This window comes from Oryctolagus cuniculus, chromosome 4 (genome assembly GCF_051225735.1).
Source record: "Oryctolagus cuniculus isolate XC-2025 breed Fujian yellow rabbit chromosome 4, ASM5122573v1, whole genome shotgun sequence".
Classification (NCBI taxonomy): domain Eukaryota; kingdom Metazoa; phylum Chordata; class Mammalia; order Lagomorpha; family Leporidae; genus Oryctolagus; species Oryctolagus cuniculus.
In genome coordinates, this window is record NC_142870.1 from 93,179,212 (window position 1) to 93,203,912 (window position 24,701).

At 45.6% G+C, this 24,701-nt stretch overlaps 1 protein-coding gene and 1 long non-coding RNA gene across 7 annotated transcripts in view; one reads left to right on the forward strand and one right to left on the reverse strand.

Annotated features, from left to right (window-relative positions):
- Positions 1–5,765: 5,765 nt before the first annotated feature.
- Positions 5,766–9,121, reverse strand: LOC149127046 (uncharacterized). Its single transcript, XR_016233193.1, has 2 exons — positions 7,089–9,121; positions 5,766–6,526 (listed from the first exon to the last, which is right to left on the reverse strand). It is a non-coding gene; the product is annotated as an uncharacterized LOC149127046 (long non-coding RNA).
- A 10,319-nt stretch (positions 9,122–19,440) lies between these two features.
- Positions 19,441–24,701, forward strand: part of YEATS2 (YEATS domain containing 2) — a 120,662-nt gene continuing 115,401 nt past the window's right edge. For 2 of the 6 annotated variants that reach the window (XR_016233194.1, XM_008266625.5), the window contains exon 1: positions 19,984–20,184. Coding sequence is in view for 2 of the 6 variants with exons in the window: in XM_008266625.5 (XP_008264847.2) it covers positions 20,130–20,184 (55 nt within the window). In the remaining 4 variants the exon portion in view is untranslated. Of the gene's footprint in view, positions 19,700–19,983; positions 20,185–24,701 lie in introns of those variants that run through there. The other 4 variants (XM_070072402.2, XR_016233195.1, XM_070072401.2 and 1 more) reach the window with 4 other exon arrangements.

The following is a 24,701-nucleotide window of genomic DNA, read 5'->3' on the forward strand; positions in this document are numbered from 1 at the left end:
GATGTGGCTTTCTGTTTTATTTTAAATATATCCAAGTGGTTATGCAAAAAAAATTAGTAAATATATTATGTATTAATATATGTATATATTTACTGATTCATCTATAAAATAACTGGAAGGATAAACATGCAATTAAAAACATGAGAATGTAAGTCTTTACTTTTATTTGCAAGGCAGAGACAGATCTTCAATGCACTGGTTCACTCCCCAAATGTCCACAACAAAGGGTTTGGGCCAGACCGAAGCCAGGAGCTAGGAACACCATCTGGGTGGCAAGAACCAAAGTGCTTGTGCTCCCAGGTGCATCAGCAGGAAGCTGGATTGGAAGCAAGTCCAGGCACTCCAGTAGAGGGTGCTAGTTTCCCAAGCAACAACTCAACCACTGAGTGAAACTCTTACCCTGTTTTTTTTTATTTACTAGAGAGGCAAAGTCAGATGTCAAGAGAAGGTATTGTTCTTCACTGGAGAGACACTGTCTGAATTCATATTAGCAAAGTAAATTCTTGAAAAGGTATATATAAATGTGTTATAGAAGCACAGGTAATACTTAGCTTTTTATACCTACAGTTGTGCCATCAAAATAAAATGGCAAGTTAGAGTGCTTTTTAAGTAGTAAACATTAAAGGGGTTTTCATTTGACTTAACTCCTCTGTAGCCAAATCTGTAAAGTACATGGACTTCCAACCAATGCTCAGCCATAGAGCCATTTGCCTCTGTGCTTCCTGGATCCATGAAATGCAGCTGTAATCCCTTACAGACGTCTCGTGAGGAGAAAGAATGTGACATATGTTGAAGGGTGAACACAGAAGAGCAGCCCACAAGTGTTGGTTCCATCTCCATGGCAGTCATTCCAGGACAAAATGCAGTGTGCAGAAGCAGGGAAGGAACTGAAGGGATTAAAAGTATTCATTAGCTCACACTTGGAAAACCAGGGCCAATGGATAAATAGGAACCTCTATTGCTTTTTCTCTTTTGAAAAAAAAAAAAGCCTACACTCTGAAATGAGCTACACCTGCCTTCTGTTTTTCTGCCATTTATTAACTAGTAATGGGGAGAAAGATTGAGAAGGGGTCATTTCCTCCTACTTTGTTGGAATCTTTTTTTGAGCACTTAAACCAAATCTCATATTCATATTTTTTATTTCCTATATTTTAGGATGTTTGGACATCCTTGCGGTGCCTCTACAGCCCTCCCAGGGTTAGCTGATTCCTAGAGATGGTAATAAACAGCTCTTCAGTGAGCCTGCCTTTCACGTACAACAAATCCCACATCCGTATCTCCATCCACCTGCTTGATGTAACTCCCCCACACCAAGCCAGCATTTTCCCTGCCCTAATGCAACCCAAGGCCAGTGGATAGACAACAAAGGACAGCCCATATGCCTCAGAGCCTGCCAGAATTATTCAAACTACCAATCCTAAGCTGTTTACCCTGTCCTACCTTAACCTTTTTCTGAGGAAATCAAAGTAATGGCTCTAACCTATGCATCCCCGTGGCTCCTCTCTGCCTCCTGACCAACACACTGGTTCTTCCTCTTGTGGCACTACTTGACCATGTTTGTCAACTTGTAGGGAAACTGAATGATGTCAGATTCTCTCTAAATGGCATTGACTTTCTGTTGTCACTTAGTGACTTTTATAAGACTTAGACACAAATCACACTCATTTTTGTGTTCCAATACCATGCTCAACACAGAGGTGTTTTAGTAAATCACCAATTCTAGTTTTTACAGATATACCAGAACTTGTTAAAAATAGACCTTAAGGAGCAGATATCATGGCACAGCCAGTTAAATCACCCCTTGAGATGCCCACATCCCATATCAGAGTGGGGTTTAAATCCCATCTACTCCATTTCATATCTAGCTTCATTGAAGGCAGTGGAAGATGGCCCAACTACTTGACCCCTGTCACTCATATTGCAGACACACAGTTCTAGGCTGCTGCCTTTTGGTCTGGGCCAGCACTGGCTGTTGCAGGCATGTAAGGGGTGAACCAGTAGATGGAAAATTCTCTCTACCTCTCTCTCTTTCCATTATTCTGCCTTTCAAGTAGATGAAAATCTGTGAAACTTAAAAAAAAAAAGACCTTAAAGCAGGATATTCATAGTTTGGTAAACAATACATTCTATGATCAAAAGAGACAGGCTTTGAGTACTTACATCTTTTTATTTTGAGAAAATACAATAAATCTCCAAGTGGGAAGAATAAAGGGAATTTTTTTTAAAAGATCCTATTAATTGTTTAACACACAACATTTCTACTAAGATTTGGTAAGATGATACCAAGATTGTAAGGTTTTATTGGAATTCTGTGTCAGCTGGTGGGTAAAAGGAGGCAAAACAAAACAGCCAGCCTTCGAGAAGAAGCTTTCTAGCATATTATGATGGCCACAGAAATGGGCCCAGCCAATCCCCAACTATGGAGAGCATTGACTAAATGGTGCCCAGCTTCTGGCTTTGAAATCTTTGTGTTTGTGCTGAGGCTGCACCTCCCACTAGCTCCTTGTGACCAATGACTTCTGGCAGGGATACTAAGGATGCCCTTTTTCTGAGAGACGCAGAACTTTGGTGGACTTTGGCTCCAGAACTCCCCTTCTGCTTTGTTCAACCTTCATTAGGCAACATGGCCATGTAGGATGCTTCTGCCGACCTTACCTTCTTTACTTGCTTTTGGGGTCTAATGGCTCTCCCAGCCTTCTTGACTCTCCTCCTCTATGTTTTCAAAGCCTCAAGGAACATTTGTTGGCACATGTTTAATAAAATATTATAACATGTTTAATTCCACTTGGAATCTGCTTTTCATTCATGCAGGACTAGCCCATGTGCCCTAATCATAAAGTTAGCCATGTGGTGTTAAATGCTTTTCTGAAAATCCTAATTGTTATGTACATAGACTAGGCTTGACCACAATATAATGTAAGAACAGGTTTTGAACTCAGAACAGGTTTTAGCTACCAATTTAAAAACTTAACTACCTGTGTGTTTTTGAAAAAAAAAAATGTTTAGCACAGTGCTTAGTAATGGTATGCTCAGTCAGGACTGGTAGTTATTAACGGCTTAGAAATTTCAATCATTCATTCATTCATTCATTCATCTGACAAGCATTGAAGTCTATATTGTGGATCAGGCAAATGTTTTCTGCTAGGGTTGCAAAAATGAATGTGACATTCTTCATCCTCAAGGTGTTCATAAACTGATGCAAAGGCAGCCACATGAAGAGATAAAGTCTGTGTTTGACAAAGGAGGTCATGGGCACTCCAGGTATTATGCAAATGGGAATAAGAATCACTACTTTGTAGAAAAAAGATTTTATGATCTCTTCTCTCCGATTATTGCCAAGCATAAGAAAAGGTGCTATGGGATTAATACATCAAATGAAACAGACCATGTCCTCCAAAAGCTTTCTGGCAAGTCTTGAGATGCATTGCAATTGAGGAAGGGCTGTTTGGTGAGACATGGAAATGCCTTAATGTCCTTATTTGTTCTATTTTCCACTCAATGTGTGGCTTCCTTATACCAGCAGTTCCAAGTGTTGTTTTATTAGCAAGTCTGACATCTGACTCATAGTCTTGCTCTTTAATTTTGATTTCTGCCATTATCCAGAGTCATTTCAGCAATATAGGACCCAACTCCTTCCTCTAGCCTCATATTGTTTTGACTTCCACTCAGTAGATCTTCACTCGCATCCACTTCCAGCACCACAAAGGGCAATGTTCTAGATCTTTTCACCAGAATTACACTTCCTGTGAAGTTGGAAATTCTAAAGCCTTTTTTAACTTCCTCCTTTGCTTCCCTTTCCTTCCATCTCTTTCATTCTATGACTTTCTGTATGACTTCTTCCAGATCTCCAATTTTCTCACAGCTCTTCATGAAGCTCCCTGGCTTAACCATCATCCTGCCCCAGCCTGTACTGCATAATTAAAGTGTCATTAGTCACTCTTACTAGCACTCAAAATATGCTCATTCTTTTGATCTCCCATTCTCTTTACTCTCTTACTGCCTACTTGCATATCAGTCCAATTATTGGCCTTCTCAGCTTCTATGCCCAAGGTACTGAGCACTGGTAGAGAAAAACAATTAGCTGTAAATTGATACCTCAGTTTTGTGATCTCCGGCCTCAACTGGACAAGATTCTCTTGGCAAGCCTTCAGGGTGTACCTATTTTCTCCTCATTCCCCTTTGTTTTTAACAATTCATCACTCTCCTGGTGTCTTCCTCTGCCTTCTCTTTTGTCTTAGCAGTTGATCTTGCCTTCTCTTTCAAAAAGAAAAGAAAGCCCAGTAAGAAAGAAAGTGAAGCCCCCCCCCCCCCAAAAAAAAAGAGCCCAGTAAGAGCTCTTTCAACATCTTGTCCTCTCAAGGACTGAGTATTTCTTGTCCTCTCTGTTCTCCATGATTTAGATGCTCCCACACCAACACCTAAATTCTGAAATTCCTCCTTCAATTTTTTAAGGATTTCCCACTATTGTCCTCTCATGTTCAACCTCTCTATGAGCACTCTCTCATAGAATTTAAACAATCTAGCCTCTCTCATCTTTTTTTAAATTATTATTATTTTTTTATTTGACAGAGTTAGACAGTGAGAGAGACAGAAAGGTCTTCCTTCCGTTGGTTCATCCCCCAAATGGCCACTACAGCCAGCCGCCGATCCGAAGCCAGGAGCCAGGAAGCACTACTAAGTTTTAAATGCTTGCATAAGTTTGGGAAGCCAAATCTTGTCCAAACTATAATACCTGCCTAGCCAAATATCTTAAACGTCTCTACATGTCTTAACGCAACATAGTCTCATTCACACCACTGCTGAAACTACACTTGCCAATATCTTCAATTATATCCTTGCTGCTAAATCTGAAGAATTTACTTCCTTACAACTCTGGTGCTATTGATGACCTTCTTGCTATCTTGGCAACAATCAACAAAACTCATTTCCACTTTTCTCTTTCATGGGTTCTTTTTCCACCCCAGCCCTAAATCCTCAATCCTTATGGTCTCATGTTATATAGATAATTACCCCGGGTAATTTTATCTACTCCTATGGCTCTGGTTATGACCAACTGATGATTTCCACATCTAAACGTTCAAGCAGGACCCATATATCTAAGTGTCATCTAAAAATTTCAATCTGAGTCCTTATTATATGACTACAACATCTGAAACTCCAAAACCTCATTCTAAAAAAAAAAAAAATCCCATTTATCGTGTATTTTCTTTTTTGATTGATAACAATAATATTGAGCATTTATTAAAGTGAGAAATATAGTAATTTTCAATTTAAATATGCATACAAATACTGAGGATCTGTATTGTGCCAGGAACTCTTCCAATTTGATTTCTGTATCTATTATCTTTCTATATCTACCTATTGTATCTGTCTATCTACTTTCCACCATTCCATCCTCCCTATCAAAGCCTTGGTTCCACCTTTCATCATTTTCCATATGGAAGTCTCCTAGTTGGATTGGTTAAGATCAAAGCATGCAACCAGAATGCAGCTGAAGCCAGCTCTGTCTCAACAGGGAATAGACTGGAAGGTAGCAGACGCTTTCATAACTGATGACAGATCAAAGTGTCAGTAAACATGATTAGATGGTTACTCTTGACTACAAGGGAGGGTAGGAAATTGAATGTTTAACTTCCCAGCTCTATAGAAGGCAAGAGAGAAAAGGTTGGGAATGGATGCTAAGTCTGCCAAGCTTCTGTGTACACAACATCTAAAAGGAGAAAGTTTCAAGAAGGAGAGTGGGTTGATTAAAGGGGAAGCAGGGGAGGCAGAGCTGCTTAACCCTATTGTTGAATACATAAATGCTTCATTCAAAATATAGAGGTCAACACTGTACAAGGATACATAATTAATATTCAAAGACATTATATGAGTTTTCCTAGCTATCAATATATTGTTACTCTGTTTCCTGTTACTATTTCAAAATACCTGAGGCATATTACTTTATAAAGACAAGAGGTTGGCTGGCGGCCACGGCTCACTAGGCTAATCCTCTAGCTGCGGCACTGGCATCCCGGGTTCTAGTCCCGGTCAGGGTGCCGGATTCTGTCCCGGTTGCTCCTCTTCCAGTCCAGTTCTCTGCTGTGGCCCGCGAGTGCAGTGGAGGATGGCCCAGGTGCTTGGGCCCTGCATCCGCATGGGAGACCAGAGGGAAGCACTTGGCTCCTGGCTTCGGATCAGCGCAGTGCACCGGCCGCAATGCGCCAGCCATAGCGGCTACTTGGGGGGTGAACCAACGGAAAAAGGAAGACCTTTCTCTCTCTCTCTCATTGTCTAAACTCTGACTGTCAAAAAAAAAAAAAAAAAAAAAAAAAAAAAAAAAAAAAAGACAAGAGGTTGATTTAACTCACAATTCTAGAGGTTCAAGGGTATGGCACTGGCATTGGCTTTGCTCCGGTAAGGCCCCCCCTTGCTGGGTCACATGACAGTTAATATAATGGTGGGAACATGTTTAAGAGGGAAGGACTGCATGGAGAGAAAGGAAACAAAGACTGGAAATGTACCAGGATTGCCCTTCTTATAAAAACTTGCTATGTCGCTCCCCCTCTTCGTGGAGGAACGACACAGGACCCTGCCTAGGCTTCATATCCGAGTCACGGCACCATTATGTCGCTCCCCGTCTTCGTGGAGGAACGACACAGGACCCTGCACTGTTCTTTCGTCTGCTCGGCCCTCCCCGGGTTTGCTGCTGGTTCTTCCCGGGTTGGCTACTATCCCTTCCACCTCCGTGGAAGGGCAGTTCCCCCTGGCCACATTCCCCACTTCCGCAGGGGAGCGGCACACCGCCGGCCGGCTCTCTCGGGGGCTGCACAGGTGTTCCTTCAGATAGATGTTCCCCTTAGATGTTCCTTGTGAATGCCGTCTCTCTCCTCCTTTATAGTCCTCCTCCGCCAATCCTAACTCGGCTGCCCACACGCCGAGTACGCTGCTCTCCTCCAATCAGGAGTAGGTCCTACAGTTTATTGGTTGAACTGGAGGCAGCTGCGTAGAAGCTGTTTTCTCCTCTCCCAGCGCCATATTGTGGGAGAGCAGATGCATAGAATAAGTCTTAATTCCAGTAACTCAGTCTAGTCCGGGTTGCTCCCCACATTGCTATCATGAGAACAACCAGAGTCTCAAGAAATCCACCTTAATCTCTTCCAAGGGTGGCACCTCAGTGACCTGACAACTTCCTACTAGGCCCCACCACCTCTCAACATCACCACACTAGGGACCAAGCTTCCAACATGATGCCTTGGAGAATAAGCCACATCCAAGTCAATGGATATTATGGGATTTTTTTTTCTTTTAAAACACACTGCTTGGGGATGGCACTGTGGCAGCCGCTGCCTGCAGTGCCGGCATCCCATGAGGGCGCTGGTTCAAGTCCCAGCTACTCCTCTTCTGATCTAGCTCTCTGCTAAGCCTGGAAAAGCAGTAGAAGATGGCCCAAGTCCTTGGGCCCCTGCACCTGTGTGGGAGACCCAGGAGAAGCTCCTGGCTCCTGGCTTCAGATCGGTGCAGCTCTGGCCATTGCAGCCAACTGGGGAGTGAACCAGCAGACAGAAGACTCTCTCTGCCTCTCCTTCTCTCTGTGTGTAACTCTGACTTGCAAATAAATAAATAAATAAATAAATCTTAAAAAAAAAAAAAACATACTGCCTGCATTCTGGGTTGTGAAGACTCAAATTCTCTCTCTATATATGAACTCTGGCTACCTATACTCTCTATTTGAGGGCCAGCATTGTGGCATAGCAGCTTAAGCATCTCCTGCAATGCTGACATCCCATATGGATACCAGTTCCAGTCCTGGCTGCTCCACTCTGATCCAGCTCCCTGCTTGCTAATGCACATGGGAAAGCAGCAGAAGATGGATCAAGCGCTTGGGGCCCCTGCACTCACATTGGAGACCCAGATAACACTCCTGGCTCCTGACTTTGGCCTAGCCCAGCCCTTGCCCAGCCTTGGCCATTGCAGACAACTGGGGAGTGAACCAGCAGGTAGAAGATCTCTCTCGAGGAGATCCAAGATGGCAGAACAGGGAGGGAGCTTACTGCTCTAGTCTAGGAAAATATAGTTTTAAAAAGGTGAAGAGAGTGCAGTCTCAGGGAAGATTTAGGGAGAAAATAGCAGAGGAAACTCTACACAAATTAGAAGGACACTGTGGACTTACATGGAAGGTGTAGACACGCACAACTCAGGACCCTAGCAACCAAGAGCCTTAGCCCAAGCTTTGGAGAGAGGTGAGACCAGACTGCAGCAGCCCAAGCCACTGACAATAAAGCTGCAGGAAGAGCCTAGCACAAGCCTGGCTTGGAGTACTGTGAGGGGACAGTGTACCTCCCAATCTAGAGGAGGAAAAAAGGGGGCACGTTTCTCTCTCTCTCGCTACCCTGCACCAGCCTCCTGTAACAAGGCAAGAGAGAGTAGGCGCCATTTTAGACATAAGTAACAGCTGTGCCAACTCGTGTCTATGCACCTAGCAACCAGCCCAGAGACGCCTAGGTCTGGCTGAGAGAATTGACAGGGGGCTGGGTGCTCATGACTGTGGGAGGCTTGTGTGCCAGGGCTGTGAAAACACTGTAGCTGTGTGAGAAGGTGCAGGGTGTGGCTGGGATTTTGGGCAGTAACTGTGAGTGGCTTCACATGCTCAGGGCTCCCTGATTCCCTGGTGAGGTTCATTGCTGTGGAATATGTGCTTACATCAAGGACTGTATAGGTCCTTTGTGTGGTTCTTGTGGCAGCGCCAATAAGTGTTGTACCCACTGGGGCTAGAGCCCAGGCACTGGTCTCCTTTGAGGAGAGGAGGTGAGCATGAGACTATGCCAACAGAGCAGAACAAACCTCCCCTCTGATGAAAAAAAAAAAAAAAGATATACCACACTCAACCTGGGTGTCACCCTGGACACTCCCTTCACCCTGGAGCACTGAACAGAGTTCCTGGCCACACCTAGCATATGCCTGTGGGTATTCACTGAAAACTCAGACACTCCACTAAGCCACAGAGGATTAGTCCAAAGATAAAAGCCATCACAGGGGGGAAAAAAAAGGAAAGGAAACAAAGAAATATCCACAAATACCTAATAACAAACATATCAATTCAAGAAACAAGAATAAGGAAGACAACATGATGCCCCAAAAAGAACATAACACTTCAATACCAGAATATGAAGATGAAGAGATTGAAGAAATGGCAGAAATTGGGCCGGCACCCCGGCTCACTAGGCTAATCCTCCGCCTAGCGGCGCCGGCACACTGGGTTCTAGTCCCGGTCGGGGCGCCGGATTCTGTCCCGGTTGCCCCTCTTCCAGGCCAGCTCTCTGCTGTGGCCAGGGAGTGCAGTGGAGGATGGTCCAAGTGCTTGGGCCCTGCACCCCATGGGAGACCAGGAAAAAGCACCTGGCTCCTGGCTCCTGCCACTGGATCAGCGCGGTGCGCTGGCCGCGGTGTGGCCATTGGAGGGTAAACCAACAGCAAAAGGAAGACCTTTCTCTCTGTCTCTCTCTCTCACTGTCCACTCTGCCTGTCAAAAAAAAAAAAAAAAAAAAAGAAATGGCAGAAATTGAATTCGAAAAATAGATCATAGGATTATTTAGAATTAATCAGAAGCGCCAGCACCGTGGCTCAATAGGCTAATCCTCTGCCTGCGGCCCAGCACACCAGATTCTGTCCCGGTTGCCCCTCTTCCAGGCCAGCTCTCTGCTGTGGCCCAGGAAGGCAGTGGAGGATGGCCCAAGTGCTTGGGTCCTGCACCCTCATGGGAGACCAGGAGAAGCACCTGGCTCCTGCCTTTGGATCAGTGCGGCGCACCGGCCGCAGTGCGCTGGCCACGGCGGCTATTGGAGGGTGAACCAACGGCAAAGGAAGGCCTTTCTCTCTGTCTCTCTCTCTCACTGTCCACTCTGCCTGTCAAAAAAAAAAAAAAAACACAAAACAAAAACAAAAACAAAAAGAATTAATCAGAAGCAAATCCATGAACTAAAGAAATACATACATGACATGAAAGAAAATTTCTCCCATGAAATTAAGATCATACAGAGAAATCTAAATGAAATACTGGAAATGAAGAATTCAATAGAACAAATAAAAAATGTGGTGGAAAGCCTTAACAACAGACTTGGTAAAGCAGAAGAAAGAATATCCAAGTTAGAAGACAAATCTCTGGAAATTCTACAGTCAGACCAAAAATAAGAAGAAATTAGAAAACTAAAAAAACGCTGTTGAAAATCTATGGGATACTATCAAATGACCCAACATATGGGTCTTGGGAGTTCCTGAAGGTGTGGAAAGAGAGAATGGATTAGAAGGCGTTTTATAGTGAAATAATAACAGAAAATTTCCCTAATGTGGAGAAAGAAAGGGACGTCCAAGTACAGGAAGCACATAGAACTCCTTATTGACATAACTAGAAAAGATCTTCACCATGGCACATTGTAGTAAAACTTTCCACAGTAAAACATGAAGAAAAGATTCTAAAATGTTCATGAGAGAAACTCCAGATTACTTTCAGAGGATCTCCAGTTAGACTCACAGCTGAACTCTCATCAGAAACCCTGCAGGCTAGGAGAGAATGGCGAGATATATTCCAAATCTTAAAAGAAAAAAACTCAACCCAGAATACTGTACCCTGCAAAGTTCTAATTTACTAATGAAGGTGAAATAAAGACCTTCCATAGGGGCAGGTGCTGTGGCATGGCAGGTAGAGCCACCACCTGCAGTGCCGGCATCCCATATGGATGCCAATTTATGTCCTGACTGCTCCTCTTCCAACCCAGCTCTCTGCTTATGGCCTGGGAAAGCAGTGGAGGATGGCCCGAGTGCCTGGGTCCCTGCACCCATGTGGGAGACTGGAAGAAGCTCTTGGCTCTTGGCATTGGATTGGCTCAGCTCCAGCCATTATAGCCATTTGAGGAGAGAACCAGTGGATTGAAGACCTTTCTCTCCGTCTCTTCTTTTCTCTGTCTGTACCTCTCAAATAAATAAATAAAATCTTTAAAATAATAAAAAAAAAAAAGAGTGGCCAGCGCTGTGGCACAGCGGGTTAACACACTGGCCTGAAGTGCTGGCATCCCATATGGGTGCCAGTTTGAGTCCTGGCTGCTCCACTTCTGATCCAGCTCTCTGCTGTGGCCTGGGAAAGCAGTAGAAGATGGCCCAAGTCCCACCTGTGTGGGAGACCCGGAAGAAGCTCCTGGCTTCAGATTGGTGTAGCTCCGGCTGTTGTGGCCAATTGGGGAGTAAACCAATGGATGGAAGACCTCTCTCTCTCTCTCTCTCTCTCTCTCCTCTGTGTAACTCCAACTTTCAAATAAAATAAATAAATCTTAAAAAAGAAAGAAAGAAAGAAAGAAACCAAAACTACATACTATCAAGGATATTAAAAACTCTGCCAGCATTGTGGTGTAGTGGGTAATGCCACCACATGTATGGGTGCTGGTTTGTGTCCCAGCTGCTTCTCTTCTGAAGCAGCTATGACCTGGAAAAGCAGTAGATGATGGTCCAAAGGTCCCTGCACCTGCGTGGGACATCCAGAAGAAGTTCCTGGCTCCTGGCTTTGGATCAGCTCAGCTCCAGGTGTTGCAGAAATTTGGGGAGTGAACCAGCAGATGGAAGACCTTTCTCTCTTTCTCACTCTCTCTGTCAGTAACTCTACCTCTCAAATAAATAAAATTTAAAAGAGAGAGATTGAGAAGGCCTGCACTCACCTCCATTGCAAAGAAGAATCAGAGTAACAAAGGAAGGATCATGTTTCCAGCAGATTGAGGGAAAACTTCAGAAATAAGTGACAAAAATGTTAACAGCACAGAGATTCTGAAAGCCAACACACTACAGCTTCTCCCCTGGCCCACTGGCTGGGAGGATGCCATCTTGCCAGGAAAAGCTAAGTGAAAAACTCCACGACCCCCAACATCACTGCAGTCTGACAGCCCTAACTGCAAAACTCCACAGTCCTCATGGGTTTAAATCCAAGCTAGAAAGCTGAATGGGGTCCAAGCAACTACTCCAAAATATGAACCCACATTGCCTCCCTCCTCCCAAAGAACCAGACCCCAGATGCTGTGGCCCAGCTGCTGCTACACTCCATTCTATCTGAGAGAACAGCAAGCAGCCCCATTCCTACCAGAAGCCCCAGAACTAGAACTAGGGTACTTCACAGGGCCGATAACAGGCTCCTTGCTGTGCACTGTCTAGGGAAGTTCCTCTCTGCATCTTGGGGCTCAGTGCCAGCAACAACCAATACACAAGCCCAGAGGACCAGACCTAAGGAAGTCACTCCCTGCATCTCAGTACAGGGTGCTGGGATGCCAGCATACAAACTCCAGGGCCACCCTTGTATGCCCTATGGAAATTGGAGGCAGTCCCTTCTGTGTCCTACAGCTCTGGGACTGTGGCTCTAAGTACTGTAATCCCTGGTGTAACTGTTACTTAGTTTGTGGAGGGCCCTATCTGTATTCCTTTGCTTCAGGCTGGCATCTGTGAGTCCACAATCACCAGAAAAATGTGGCGTTTGACCTATGAGACCAACATAAGGACCTCAGTGCATCCTACATCTCTGGGACTGGGACTGTGGGTTCTGTAAGTCCCAGAGACATCTGCATTGCCCTAAATCTGCACTTGCTAGTACAAAATCCCCAGTATAATATTCAATCACACTGTAGGACCTGGGTAAGGACCTCATTGTGTCCTGCAGCTCTGGGTCTGTGATCGTTCTTTAAGTCCCAGGAAAAACTGTACTCACCTATGGGGCCTACAGAAGGCCTTATCTGTGTCCCACTGATTTAGGCTTATCTTGCTAGTGCATAATCCCCAACATAACCTATGATCAACTTGTGGGGCCTGGGTAAGATGCCATCTGAGTCCTAAAACTTTGGGATTGAGACTGTTGGAGTGATATTCCACAGAATCACTTGAGTTCTCCCCATGGGACAATGGGTAGGACCCTATTTGCATTCCACTACTCCAGACCCTTGCCTACCAGTGTACAATCCCCAGCATAACCTGAGCACGAAAGAGAGACCTGGTTAAGGTCTCCACTGCATCCTGCGGCTATGGAACTATGACAGGTGACACTATAAGTCTCAGGAACATCTGCACTTGCCCTGTTGGACCTGGGGAAGGCTCTATCTCCACTCCACTTCTGCTGGCCCAGGGTTACCAGTGCACAATCCCCAGCATAACCCATGCTTTTCCCGTGGGACTGGGACAAGGTATCAGTCATACCCCTCAGTACTGGGACTTTGGCTTTTGATGCTATAAAACTAAGCATCACCTATAACATACCCACTTAGCAGGACCTGGAGAAGGTCCCATCCATATCACATAGTTCCTGGGCCATACTATTGGTACCACAAGCCCCAGCATCACTCAGGCTTGCCTGGTAGGACAAGGAGAAACCCCTCTTCTGTGTTCCACAGCATCAGGAACATGGCTACTGCCATCATAACTCCTAGTGTGATTGACACTCAACTTTCTGAGGCCTGAAGACACACAGTTTTGGAAGCTCATTGTGATTTAAGTCATACAACTACCTCCATGAACTGCTGCAAACTAGACAAATGTGGCATTCTGACACTGCTGACTTTGATTATAGCTGAAGAACTCATTCAGAGGTCACACTTCTGGGCTCACCTAGAAAACCAAAGCCAAAGCAACTACCCTCACAATCCACCTAAACAAAAAGTCGTTTCTAATGAAAGCAACTCCATGAAGAAGAAGGAACTGTTATGCTATATGCCACAACATCAACCTAGGGCCACAGGAAACATGAAGAAGCAAGGAAGCGTGACATCTCCAAAAGAACACAGTAGTTTCCTAGAAATAAATCCTGACTTGAAGGAAATCTATAAAGTGCCTGAAAAAGAATGCAAAACAATGGTCCTAAGCAAGCTCAATGAGATGTAAAAATATGGCTAAACAATTAAGAGAAATGAGGAAAACAATAGATAATGCAAATGAGAAATTCAGCAAAGAGAAATTATTAAAAGGAATCTATCAGAAATTTTGAAGGTGAAAACTTCAATCAATGAAATAAAAAATACACTTGAGAGCTTCAATAACTGAATAAACCAAGTAGAAGAAAGAATTCTGATGTTGAGGACAAGACTTTTGAAATAACCCAGACAAAAATAAAGAGGAAAGAATTTTTTAAAATAAAGCCTGCAAGACATATGGGATACTATTAGGCGAACAATTATTCATATAATTATATCTGAAGGAGAAGAGAAGGAAAAAGCATTAAGAATTTATTTAATGAAATAACAGTTGTAAATTTCTCAAATCTTGAAAGAGAGATGGATATCCAGATACAAGGAAGCTCAAAGGACCCCAACCAAACTCAACATAAAAAGACCTTAAGCGACATTATAGATAAATTATCAAAAGTTAAGGAGAAGGAGAGAATCCTAAAAAACAGTGAGAGAAAAACATCAAATTACAAATAAAGGAAGCCTCATTAGAATAACATCAGACTTCTCAGCAGAAACCTTGTAGGCCAGAAGAGAATGGGATGATATATTCAAAGTCTTTAAAGAAAAAATACTTCCAACCAAGGATACTATATCTAGTGAAGCTATGCTTTAGAAGTGAAGGAGAAATAAAGTATTTCCCAGACACATAAAAACTGAGTCAATGCATCACCACCAGACAAGCTCTACAAAAAAATCCTGAAGAGCATTCTACACAAGAAGTAAAAGGATCACAAAAACCATTATGAAACCATGGGACAGAACAAAATTCACTAACAGAGCAGAGAGACAAAAGAGAAAGAAAAGAGTATTTGGGGCCAGTATTGTGGCATAGCGGGTAAAACCGCCACTGTGGTGCCAGCTTCAGATTGGTGCAGCTCTAGCCATTGTGGCCAACTGGGGAGTGAACCAGTGAATGGAAGACCTCTCTCTCTCTCTCTGCCTCTTCTTCTCTCTGTGTAACTCTGACTTTCAAATAAATAAATAAATCTTAAAAAAAAAAGAAGGAAAAGAGAATCCAACCTTGTCATGACAGAAAATTATCAAACACAAATATAAATAATAAGAGACAAAAATAAACAGAGCTGGAGTAGCTATACTTATATCAGATAAAATAGAATTTAAATAAAAAATTGTAAAAAAGACAAGGAAATTATATATTGATTAGAGGATTGATTTAGGAAAAATATATAACAATCATAAATATATATATGCATCTAATACAAGGCCACCCAGATACAGAAAGCAAATATCATTAGACCTAAAGGTAAAGACAGACTCCAATACAATAACAGTGGGGGACTTCAACACCACAATATCATCAATAGACAGGTCATCTATATAGAAAATCAATGAAGATTTATCAGAGTTGAACCATACTATACAGCAAATGGACCTAACAGACATTTACACAACATTTCATCCAACAGCTCCAGAATACCTATTCATCTCATCAGCACATGGAACATTTTCTAGAATGGACACAAAGTCTAAGTATATTTTTAAAAACTCAAATCATACTATGTATCTTCTTAGACCACAAAGGGATAAAACTAGAAATCAACAAGAACAATAGAAAATTTACAAATTGAGTAACATATTCCTGAATGGTCAATGGATCAATAAAGAAATTAAAAAGGAATGGGGGGGCCGGTGCTGTGACATAGTGCTCTTGCTCCTGCCTGCCTCCCAGCCCCATCCTTTGCCAGCTCTGCCCTTGGTCCAGGAGCTTGGTTACCTTCTCATCTTTCCTCAGCCTTTGTCCACCCCAACAGCTTGGATTTCCTTCCAATTTCAGTATTTTCCAGGGAAGTCTTTTGGTCCACTCTGTTGAGTTTTCTTAGCACCCTGCCCGCTTCCTTCACAATGAAATAATTTACCTTTATTTAAAATTATTAATCATTCTAAGATTAATATTTGAAGGCCATTGCCATGTATTTAGATAAGAATTCTAAATACCAGCTCAAATAAAACAGATGACATGGTAAGGTTTAAAATTGATTTAGAGTCAGAGAAATACACAGGAAGATGAGGGCTTTATAAAAGGGAGAAGGTGATCAGAAAAATGAACCAGGAGTTTCATACCAGGCAGAGAGCAGACCAAGGGCCATGTTCAGGCATTCATAGGCAGGAGCGGCCTGGAAAGAAAAACCCCCACAGGTAGAAGTGACCACAAATCCATACAGAGCATGGGCAAACAGGGTGAGCAAACAAGGTGAGGCGCTGCCAAAAGGCCTCACACCTAGAGGTGACCCTGTGTGCTTCCCTAGCCTTTTATCCACTTCCAAAAGGGGTGTGGTTATGTATTTTGATTGGCAGGTGAGCGGATACAGATGAGATCACATAGAAGCGGAGCTTGGCTTTCAGCTCATGAATCTAATCAAGTTAATCCTATCTGCCTCCCTATATCAACAGAGCTTGATTTCTGCTACTGAAATGCACATTCTGCATGCATATGTGTAAAAATGTGCGTCCAGTTTCTTTCCCTTTATTTTTATTTAAAGATTTATTTTATTTATTTGAAAGAAAAAGTTACAGAGAGAGGTAGAGACACAGAGAGAGGTCTTCCATCTGCTGGTTCATGCCCCAGATGACTGCAACGGCTGGAGCTGCGCTGATCCGAAGCCAAGAGCCTCTTCCAGGTCTCCCACGTGGGTACAGGGGCCCAAGGACTTGGGCCATCTTCTATTGCTTTCCCAGGCCATAGCAGAGAGCTGGATCAGAAGAGGAGCAGCCAGGACTATAACTGGCACCAAAATGGGATGCCAGCGTTTCAGGGCAGGGCTTTAACCATAGCGCCGGCCCGATTCTTTCCCTTTAAATGACACAAGCTTTCTCATACTGGGAAGTGGGCTAAATGTCAAGTTTCCAATGAAAATTATCTGAGTCTCTCTCTTCTGGCCTAAGATGGTTTCATTCTGAGTGACTATTAGCATAGCAACCAAAATTGCAGTCCTTTCTGAACTCCTCAAAATAGCACAATGTAGAGATGTACCTTGAGGTGCAGGGGAGTCCTCAGGGGAGGCAGCAGCAGCAGGGGCCTTGGATTTGCGTGTGGAGTTGGGAGGTGTGGCCTGGAACCTCACTGGTCTCTGCTGACATGTCCCGGGTCACTCCTGCCACCACCGCCCTGCCAGCCTCAGCCGCTGAGGGAAAGGGCTGGCAAGCACATGCCCAGTTGCTTTGGTGCCTTCTGAGTCTGACAGCTCATCTTTCACCCCCTCTTCCCTACCCCTGCTCCTCTCACTGTTAGGTAGGAAGCTAGAAATTAGCCTATGTGTGTGGAAGGGGCCTGAGGAAAACCAAAGCTTCATTGGAGAAGAATGCAGCAGCCTCAGAATCAGCCCAGTATTTTACACTTACAAAGTCCTGCCCAGATGCAGATAACTTAGCAGGTGGTCAAAGCCCTTCCCCCAAGGGAAGTTCCCCAGGAGAACCCTCTCTCTTCAGCACCAGATGGGTTACCTGGCCCAATAACATGGAGCAATAAAACCTTCTCGGCCTTCCTCCAAGGCAGGCACCCTAGGGGAAGTGCCTCAGCCAGGTGCCCATGCCTGTGCCACCCCCCCCCCCCATCTGATAGCACTGAGTAGTAAAACCTGGGGAGAAAATCTTCCCAATTTACACTCAGCAAATGCTTTGCCCTGGAGGAGGAGAAACAGCAGGAAGAACTGGACCCCTTTCCCTTATAAGCCCCAGTCTGAACACAGACTTCCTGCTCAGCCAGCTCTCTGCTAGGAGCTGCTCACCTGGCCTGCCAGGTGTAGTCTCTCCATTTAACCACGTAACCTTGCTTTCCCCCATCTGAGTGACTCTTAGATTCTGTCCCATTCGTTCTGATGGATGCCCTACCCCAAGAAACCTTGCTACCTTGCTTACCACTGCTCTCTGTTTCACGTCTGAGTTCTTTCTTGCGTGAAGACAAGAACCCCACTACAACCTCTGCTAACATCACCAGCTGAGCTAGGAGCACTCCAGCTCTTGCTGGCAGCCTCCACTCTGCCCATCCTCGGGGTCCTAGCCACATTCTGCGGCCATTCCCTGCCCATCCATTGACCACTACTAAGCTTTTGCTTTGGAAGCAGCTGGCTCCTGGCCCAGTGCCCTGTCCACGGCTCTCACATGCTACCTTCTGCATGGAGAGAGTCTGGTAAGGAGAGGACGAGGGAGTCTGGAGCCCTTGCCCTCTCCCTGCAAGCTCAGGAGGCCTAGCACATCATGTCAGCCTTTCCAGGACCACGGCTGCTCTGAGCCCCCTCAGTGGGAGCCTTTTCCCAGAGTTTGGCAGCACTCCCCAGCAGACCAGTGGTGTGGGCATCCACTTTGCTCAGCGCTTAGCTGCATATTTCTATGCCTCTGGCTCATGGTCAGACCCCAAGAGTGGAGGAATGTCCACACACTCATCCTGACCTCTCACCCTCCCTTTCCTTCCGTGACCTTTGTTTTTATCTCCCCGATTTCTGACTTTGAGTCTTAGCTTAAGGCTCCAGGAAGTCTTTCTTGACCTTTCAGTTAGATTAAGTTTCCCGGTCAAGTGATAATTAGGCTGAAAATGTCATAAGGGCAGGAGCCTGTTTTACCCACCTCTGTTTGCTCAGTGCCTAACATAGTGCTTGAAATGCGGAATAGAAATGCAACGAAAATCTGTTGAACAAATATTGTTCATCTATTTTTATCCCTAATAGAAGGCCAGAGGTGACGTAATATAAACTCCTCTTTTGCCCCGTCATGCCGGGCTTGGGAGTTAGTTCTTGTCCCTCCAATTCATATATTGGACAAAGAGTTTTTCAGCGCATACGATGTGCAATGCACTGAGCTTGTTATTGGGGACACAGGAGTAAATCCTAAACTTCAAATACTTCAGCATATGGTAATATGGATAGAGTGTAAAAAATTCATAAAGTTTTTGCCCTACAATCACCACTAAACTCTAGTGGTAAATGTTTACAGTGCCTGGAAGGCATGGGGGAGAAGGACGAAACAGGTAGTCCCTGGAGACCAGCTGGGAGGCGACTGAAGGCTTGGGCAGAGACATGGTGGTGTCTTGGGTAGGGTAGTAAGCACAAGCAAAGAGAAGACTGGCCTCAAGGGTTATTTAGGGGGACAGCGACTTCCTGGATTGTCACTAACTAGCTCTGTGACCTAGAAAGGACATAATTGCCAGCCTCAGCTTCCGTATCTATGAAACGGGTTAGTAATAGCTGTTTGCATCCCTCCCTCAGAGGTTGCCAAGAGAAGGCACACACGAAAATCAGTCACTGTTGTTATTACCATGGAAGTTCATAAATGCCGGCAGAATGAACACTCTATTAAGCCTGGGTCTGGGATGCGCCATCTTTTTAGCAGGAAAATGATGAATGACAGTGCCTTTGCCAAAACCAACGCCCGCAACCCCAGGCAGCTGGGCCACGCAGCCCAGAGTCAGAGCCCGGGCAGCGCCGCCCCGCCCCCATCCCCGCAAGTCCCGCCCCCGCCCCACCCACGTTTCTGCGAGCTCCGCCCTGGGCCTCCGCGCGCGCGCGCTCGCGCGCCGCCACTGCCGCCCTCGCGCGCGCGCCCCGGACCGCCCCTACTGCTGACGTGCGGGGCGGAACGGACCGGGAGAGCTCCTCCGAGCTGTGTGCTTCCGCGGGCTGCGGGGTCTCCGGGGCCTCGTGGCGGGCCGCCGTTGCGGGGCTTCTTCTGTTCCCTCACCTCCCTGTGCCCGCTCCCGGAGCGGGGCGGGGCCTGCGCCGTCGCTGGGAACCAGCAGAAGGGTGAGTGTTGGCGGGAGCGGGATGGGGCCGGTCGGGCGCGCGCCCCGCTCTCCGGGGCATTGTCTGGGCGGGGGTGGCGCGGGCACGTGCGCGCCCCTCCCCCATCCCGCGGGCCGCGGCTGCGGAGGCCGGACCCGGCGAGCCCGGGGCGGAGGAAGGGGGCAGGGAGGGAGCTGGTGGCTGCCGGGAGCAGTGAATCGCGAGGAGCCGGCTGGGGCGGCGTGTCTGGAGCGTCGGAGGCGGGAACCGGAACGCGGACTGAGGGGGTTCCTTTCAAAAGGACCGGCGCTCTCTGAGGGGGCGGGGGACGGCCTCCAAGACGCGGTGGCCCGCGCTTTTGGGGCGTTCCGCCTGGCGGTCTGCCCATGGTATTGAAGACAGATGTGAAGATCTGGCCCCGGCCCCAGCAAGTTGTGGGTTTAGCAAAAGAATGTTGGAATGTGCCTCGGAGCTGCGTCCGCCACCCCCGCCCGCGCCGCGGCCAGGTGGGATTGAGCGCGGCTGGGGGGCTGTGCTGGGCTGGCGGTGCGGGCCGAGGGGCCCCGGAGAGATGGACTTTATAACAGCCCCCCACCCCCGTTATGGTTGTAATTATGTTACAAAATGAGAAGTAGAGGCGGAAAAATACCATTGGTATTTTTCCAGCTCTGACCAGCCGTTCGTAGAGTTAGGATACATGTTGCGAGTGTTTGCATCTGAACAGGTTTCTTAACCATTAGAGTGGATCCACACTTTCTGTTCCCTTTTCTCGGTAACATATAGAAAATGCGATGGGATAGTCCGTATTTTCAGCAATATCATTTCCCCTTAATAGGTAGCAAGTATTTATCATAGAAAAATTTAAAATACAGACAAGCAAAGTGAGGGAAAAGTACCGCTGATTTTCCTGACTAGAGATACTGCCACCGAGTGTGTATTTTTGGTTGTGGATCTCTTTCTCAAAGATAGTGGTTAGTAGTTCAGTGCTCCTGGGAAGGCTTTGAAGATTACAGGTAGGTGGGTAGCATCGTTGGTAGACTGGGTGGAGGAGGAGGCAAGGGTGGAAGATCGGAGATCCTTTAAGTTGCTGTTTGCTGTATCTTTGGCCTAGGCCCATGGCATTGGAGGTGGACGAGGATTAAAAGGATTGAACAATACTTTGGTGGTAGAATGTAGAAGACTTGGAGATGAATTGGTGAGGGAAAGGGAGGAATCTTTGCTGTTTTGATTTTGGTTTTGAACAGCTGATGCACCATTTACTGAGATGAGAAAGAAAAAGGCAAACTTTTTAAAGATTTTTTTTATTTGAAAAGCAGAGTGAGAGAGAGAACTCTTCCATCCACTGGGCCACTTCCCCAGGGCCCTAGGCTAGGCTAGGCCAGGCTGAAGCCAGGAACCAGGAGCTCCATCTTGAGCTCCCCTGTGGGTGGCCAGGGCTCAAGCAGTTGGGCCATCATCTGCATCAATAGGGGGGAGCTGGATTAGAAGCGCAGCAGCTGGGATATGATATGGGATCCCAGTGTCAACAGCAGCAGCATAACCCTGTGGCACCACAACGCTGGCCCAGTGAGAGAAATTTCAGATGGTAAAAATGATGACTTCTGTTTCAGATGTGTTGAATTTGAGGTGCAGGGGTGGGCATTTGACCTAGTGGTTCAGTTGCCAGTTAGGATGTTTATGTCCCACATCAGGGTTCCTGAGTTAGATTCCCAGCTCCAGCTCCTGACATCAGCTTTCTGCTGATGTGGACTGTGGGAGTTAGCAGTGATGGCACAAGCAATTGGGGCCCAGTCACCCATATGGGAGACCTGAGTTGAGATCCTGTATCCTGGCTTTCAGGCTCCTGGTTTCCTGTTTGGCCTAGCCTGGGCCATTGGTAGGCATTTGATGGGTGAACCAGCAGATGGGGGGCAGGAGGGGGCATCCCATAGGCTCACTCTGTCCCTCTCAAATAAATAAAAATAATAGAAAATTTGGGTTGCATATTAGTTATGGGGTATGTTGAAGCAGTTAGATGTGTGTGTGTAGAATATGGGGAATTGTAGAGCTAGAGATAAAATTTTAGAAATAATCAAAATATGGATGCCATTTAGAGGTATGGGACTAGTAAGATCACTTATGGAAAGAATGCAGAAAGAAGTGAAAAGGATTAACTGAAATTCTTTTGGGTCTGGTAGAGGAAGAAGGTTGAACCTGGGACCCAAGAAACAGCCAGTGAGTTAAGAGAAAAAGAAGGAGCATAGTGTCATGAAGCCAAGAGAGGGGTATGTTTCTGGAAGACGGAGAATTAGTCCTCTTATTGGTGGCTGAGATGTGTATTAAATGGAATTGACAACATGGAGGTTATTGTTTGGTTATTGGTATGCTGTCCACAGTTCTAGAAGTGGGAAGTGGAAAGCAGATTACTGTAGTTCAACAGGGATGTGAGAGTGAAAACAGTAAATTAGAATTAGAAAAAGTGTTCGCCAGGGCCTGCATTGTGGTATGTCCCATTTTGGAGTACCAGTTTGAATCTAGACTTCACTGCTTCTGATCCAGCCTGCTGCTAATGTACCTGGAAGGGCAGTAGAAGGTGCCCCAAGTGCTTGGCCCTCTGCCACCCATGTGGACACCTGGATGGAGTTCCAGGTTCCTAGCTTTGGCCTGGCCCAGACATTTGGGGAGTGAACCAGCAGGGAAGATTGTCTCTGACTCTTCTTCTGTGTGCTACTCTGCCTTTCAAGTAAATATTTAAAAAAAATTTTTTTAGATTTATTTTATTTATTTGAAAGACAGTTACAGAGAGAGATAGACAGAGAGGTCTTCCATCCGGTGGTTCACTTCCCAAATGGCTGCAACAGCGGGAGCTGAGCTGATCAGGAGCCAGGAGCTTCTTCAGGTCTCCCATGTCAGTGTAGGGGCCCAAGGGCTTGGGCCATTCTTCATTGCTTTCCCAGGTGTATCAGCAGGGAGCTGGATAGGAAGTAGAGCATTTGGGACTCATCTCATATGGGGTGCCATGCCAGAAGCCAGGGGTTTAACCTGCTGCTCCAGAGCACTGACCCCATATAATTCTTTAAAACAGAAAACATGCCCCTTCTTCATGGTATTTGATTTTCACCTAAAACTTATTATTATTTTTTTTCTGACAGGCAGAGTGGACAGTGAGAGAGAGAGAGACAGAGAGGTCTTCCTTTACCGTTGGTTCACCCTCCAGTGGCCGCTGTGGCTGGTGCGCTGTGGCCTGCGCACTGCGCTGATCCAAAGCCAGGAGCCAGGTGCTTCTCCTGGTCTCCCATGGGGGTGCAGGGCCCAAGGACTTGGGCCATCCTACACTGCACTCCTGGGCCACAGCAGAGAGCTGGACTGGAAGAAGGGCAACCAGGACAGAATCCGGCGCCCCAGCCGGGACTAGAACCCAGGGTGCCGGCGCCGCAGGTGGAGGATTAGCCTATTGAGCCACGGCACTGGCCTATTATTTTTTTAGAAAAGATTTTATTTATTTTACTTATTTGAAAGATGGAGAGAAAGTGTGTGAGTGCAAGAGAGTGCTTCCATTCATTGGTTCATTCCTCCAGTACCTGTAACAGATGACTCCAGCCAGGTAAAACTCTCACATAACGTCAGGAACTTAACCACTTGAGCCATCACTTGCTACCTTCCAGAGTGTGCATTAGCAGAAAGCTGGAATGAGGAGCCAGTCTCAAGTGTTCCAATAGGGGATGCAGGCATCCTAAGCAAAATTTTAAACACTACACCAAGCACCCACTCCCCACCTCCCAAACTGAATTTAATGTGTGGAAAAGGTTTTTTTTTTTTCACTCCTTGATTACAAGTACATTTGAACATTTTTTCACATATTGACCATTCGTGAATTTCTGTTCATGTTCTCTGCCCTTTTTGTTTTCTAATTGATTGTCAGATGGTCTTTAGACAGTAAAAATATGTGGCTTGACATACAGTGTGTGGAGTTTCCCCAGTATGTTTAGACTTTTTTTTTTTTTTTTTTAAAGATTTATTTGAAAGGCAGAGTTAGAGAAAGAGAGAGGTCTTCCAGGTTCACTCCCCTAATGGCTGCAACAGCTGGGGCTGGGCCAGGCTGAAGACAGGGGCCAGGAGCTGCATCTGGGTCTCCCACTTGGGTGGCAGGGGTCCAGGAACTTGGGCCATCTTTCACTGCTTTCTCAGGCATATTAGCAGGGAGCTGGATTGGAAGAGAAGCAGGCGGGACAGGAACCCATGCCCAAATAGGATTCTGACGTGACAGGCTGTGATTTTACCCGCTAAGCCACAGCACTAGCTCCTGTTTAGACAATTTTAAATGCCTTCATTTTCATTCAGCATTTGCACTGTAGTTTGTTATAAACTATTTTTTATTATATGGAAAGAGGAGAACTAACATTTTATTTGTAGATCTGTGAGTGCAGCTTGCATGACTGCCTCACCTTGTCTTGAAAGTATTTCCTTGATGTATTCTCAGATGGTTTTTCCGTCGTCTTCAGTCGTGGACTTTTATCTGAATCTCCATTGTTGCTTGCTTAGATTGACCTCCATTTGCTCGCCTTTTATCCTGTCCCCCCCAGTTTGTCTTCTGTGCTGCCCAGGGCAGGGTGGGGGTTGTTGGTGCTTTTCTCTCATAGAAGACAAGATGTAATGAAGTAGATTGTCTATATATATCTGCTCTGTGGCAGTAAGAAAAAGTTTACAAAGCTGTATTTCTCTTTATGCATGAGTTGGAATTTGATTTGATTCTTGCAGGATTCAGTAGGGGGAGAAAGTAGAGGTGAAATCCAAACCCATTAGCAGATGATTATGAGATGCTCAGGCATGCGAACTCTGATGACTGCAGACCAGGAGAGGTAGAAGAACTAGTTCTCCTAGCCCAGGATTGTTTATTCTGCTTATCTGAAGAGTGAGGTGTGGAGGGGGCTGAGTGGGGCTAAAGGGACTTCCACTTTATCGGTTGTGTTTTCATTCAGAGTTGTGGATGCATTAGTGATTGTCTTCTATTTTCTTTTAAAAATTAGTTTGTGAGTGTGATTAT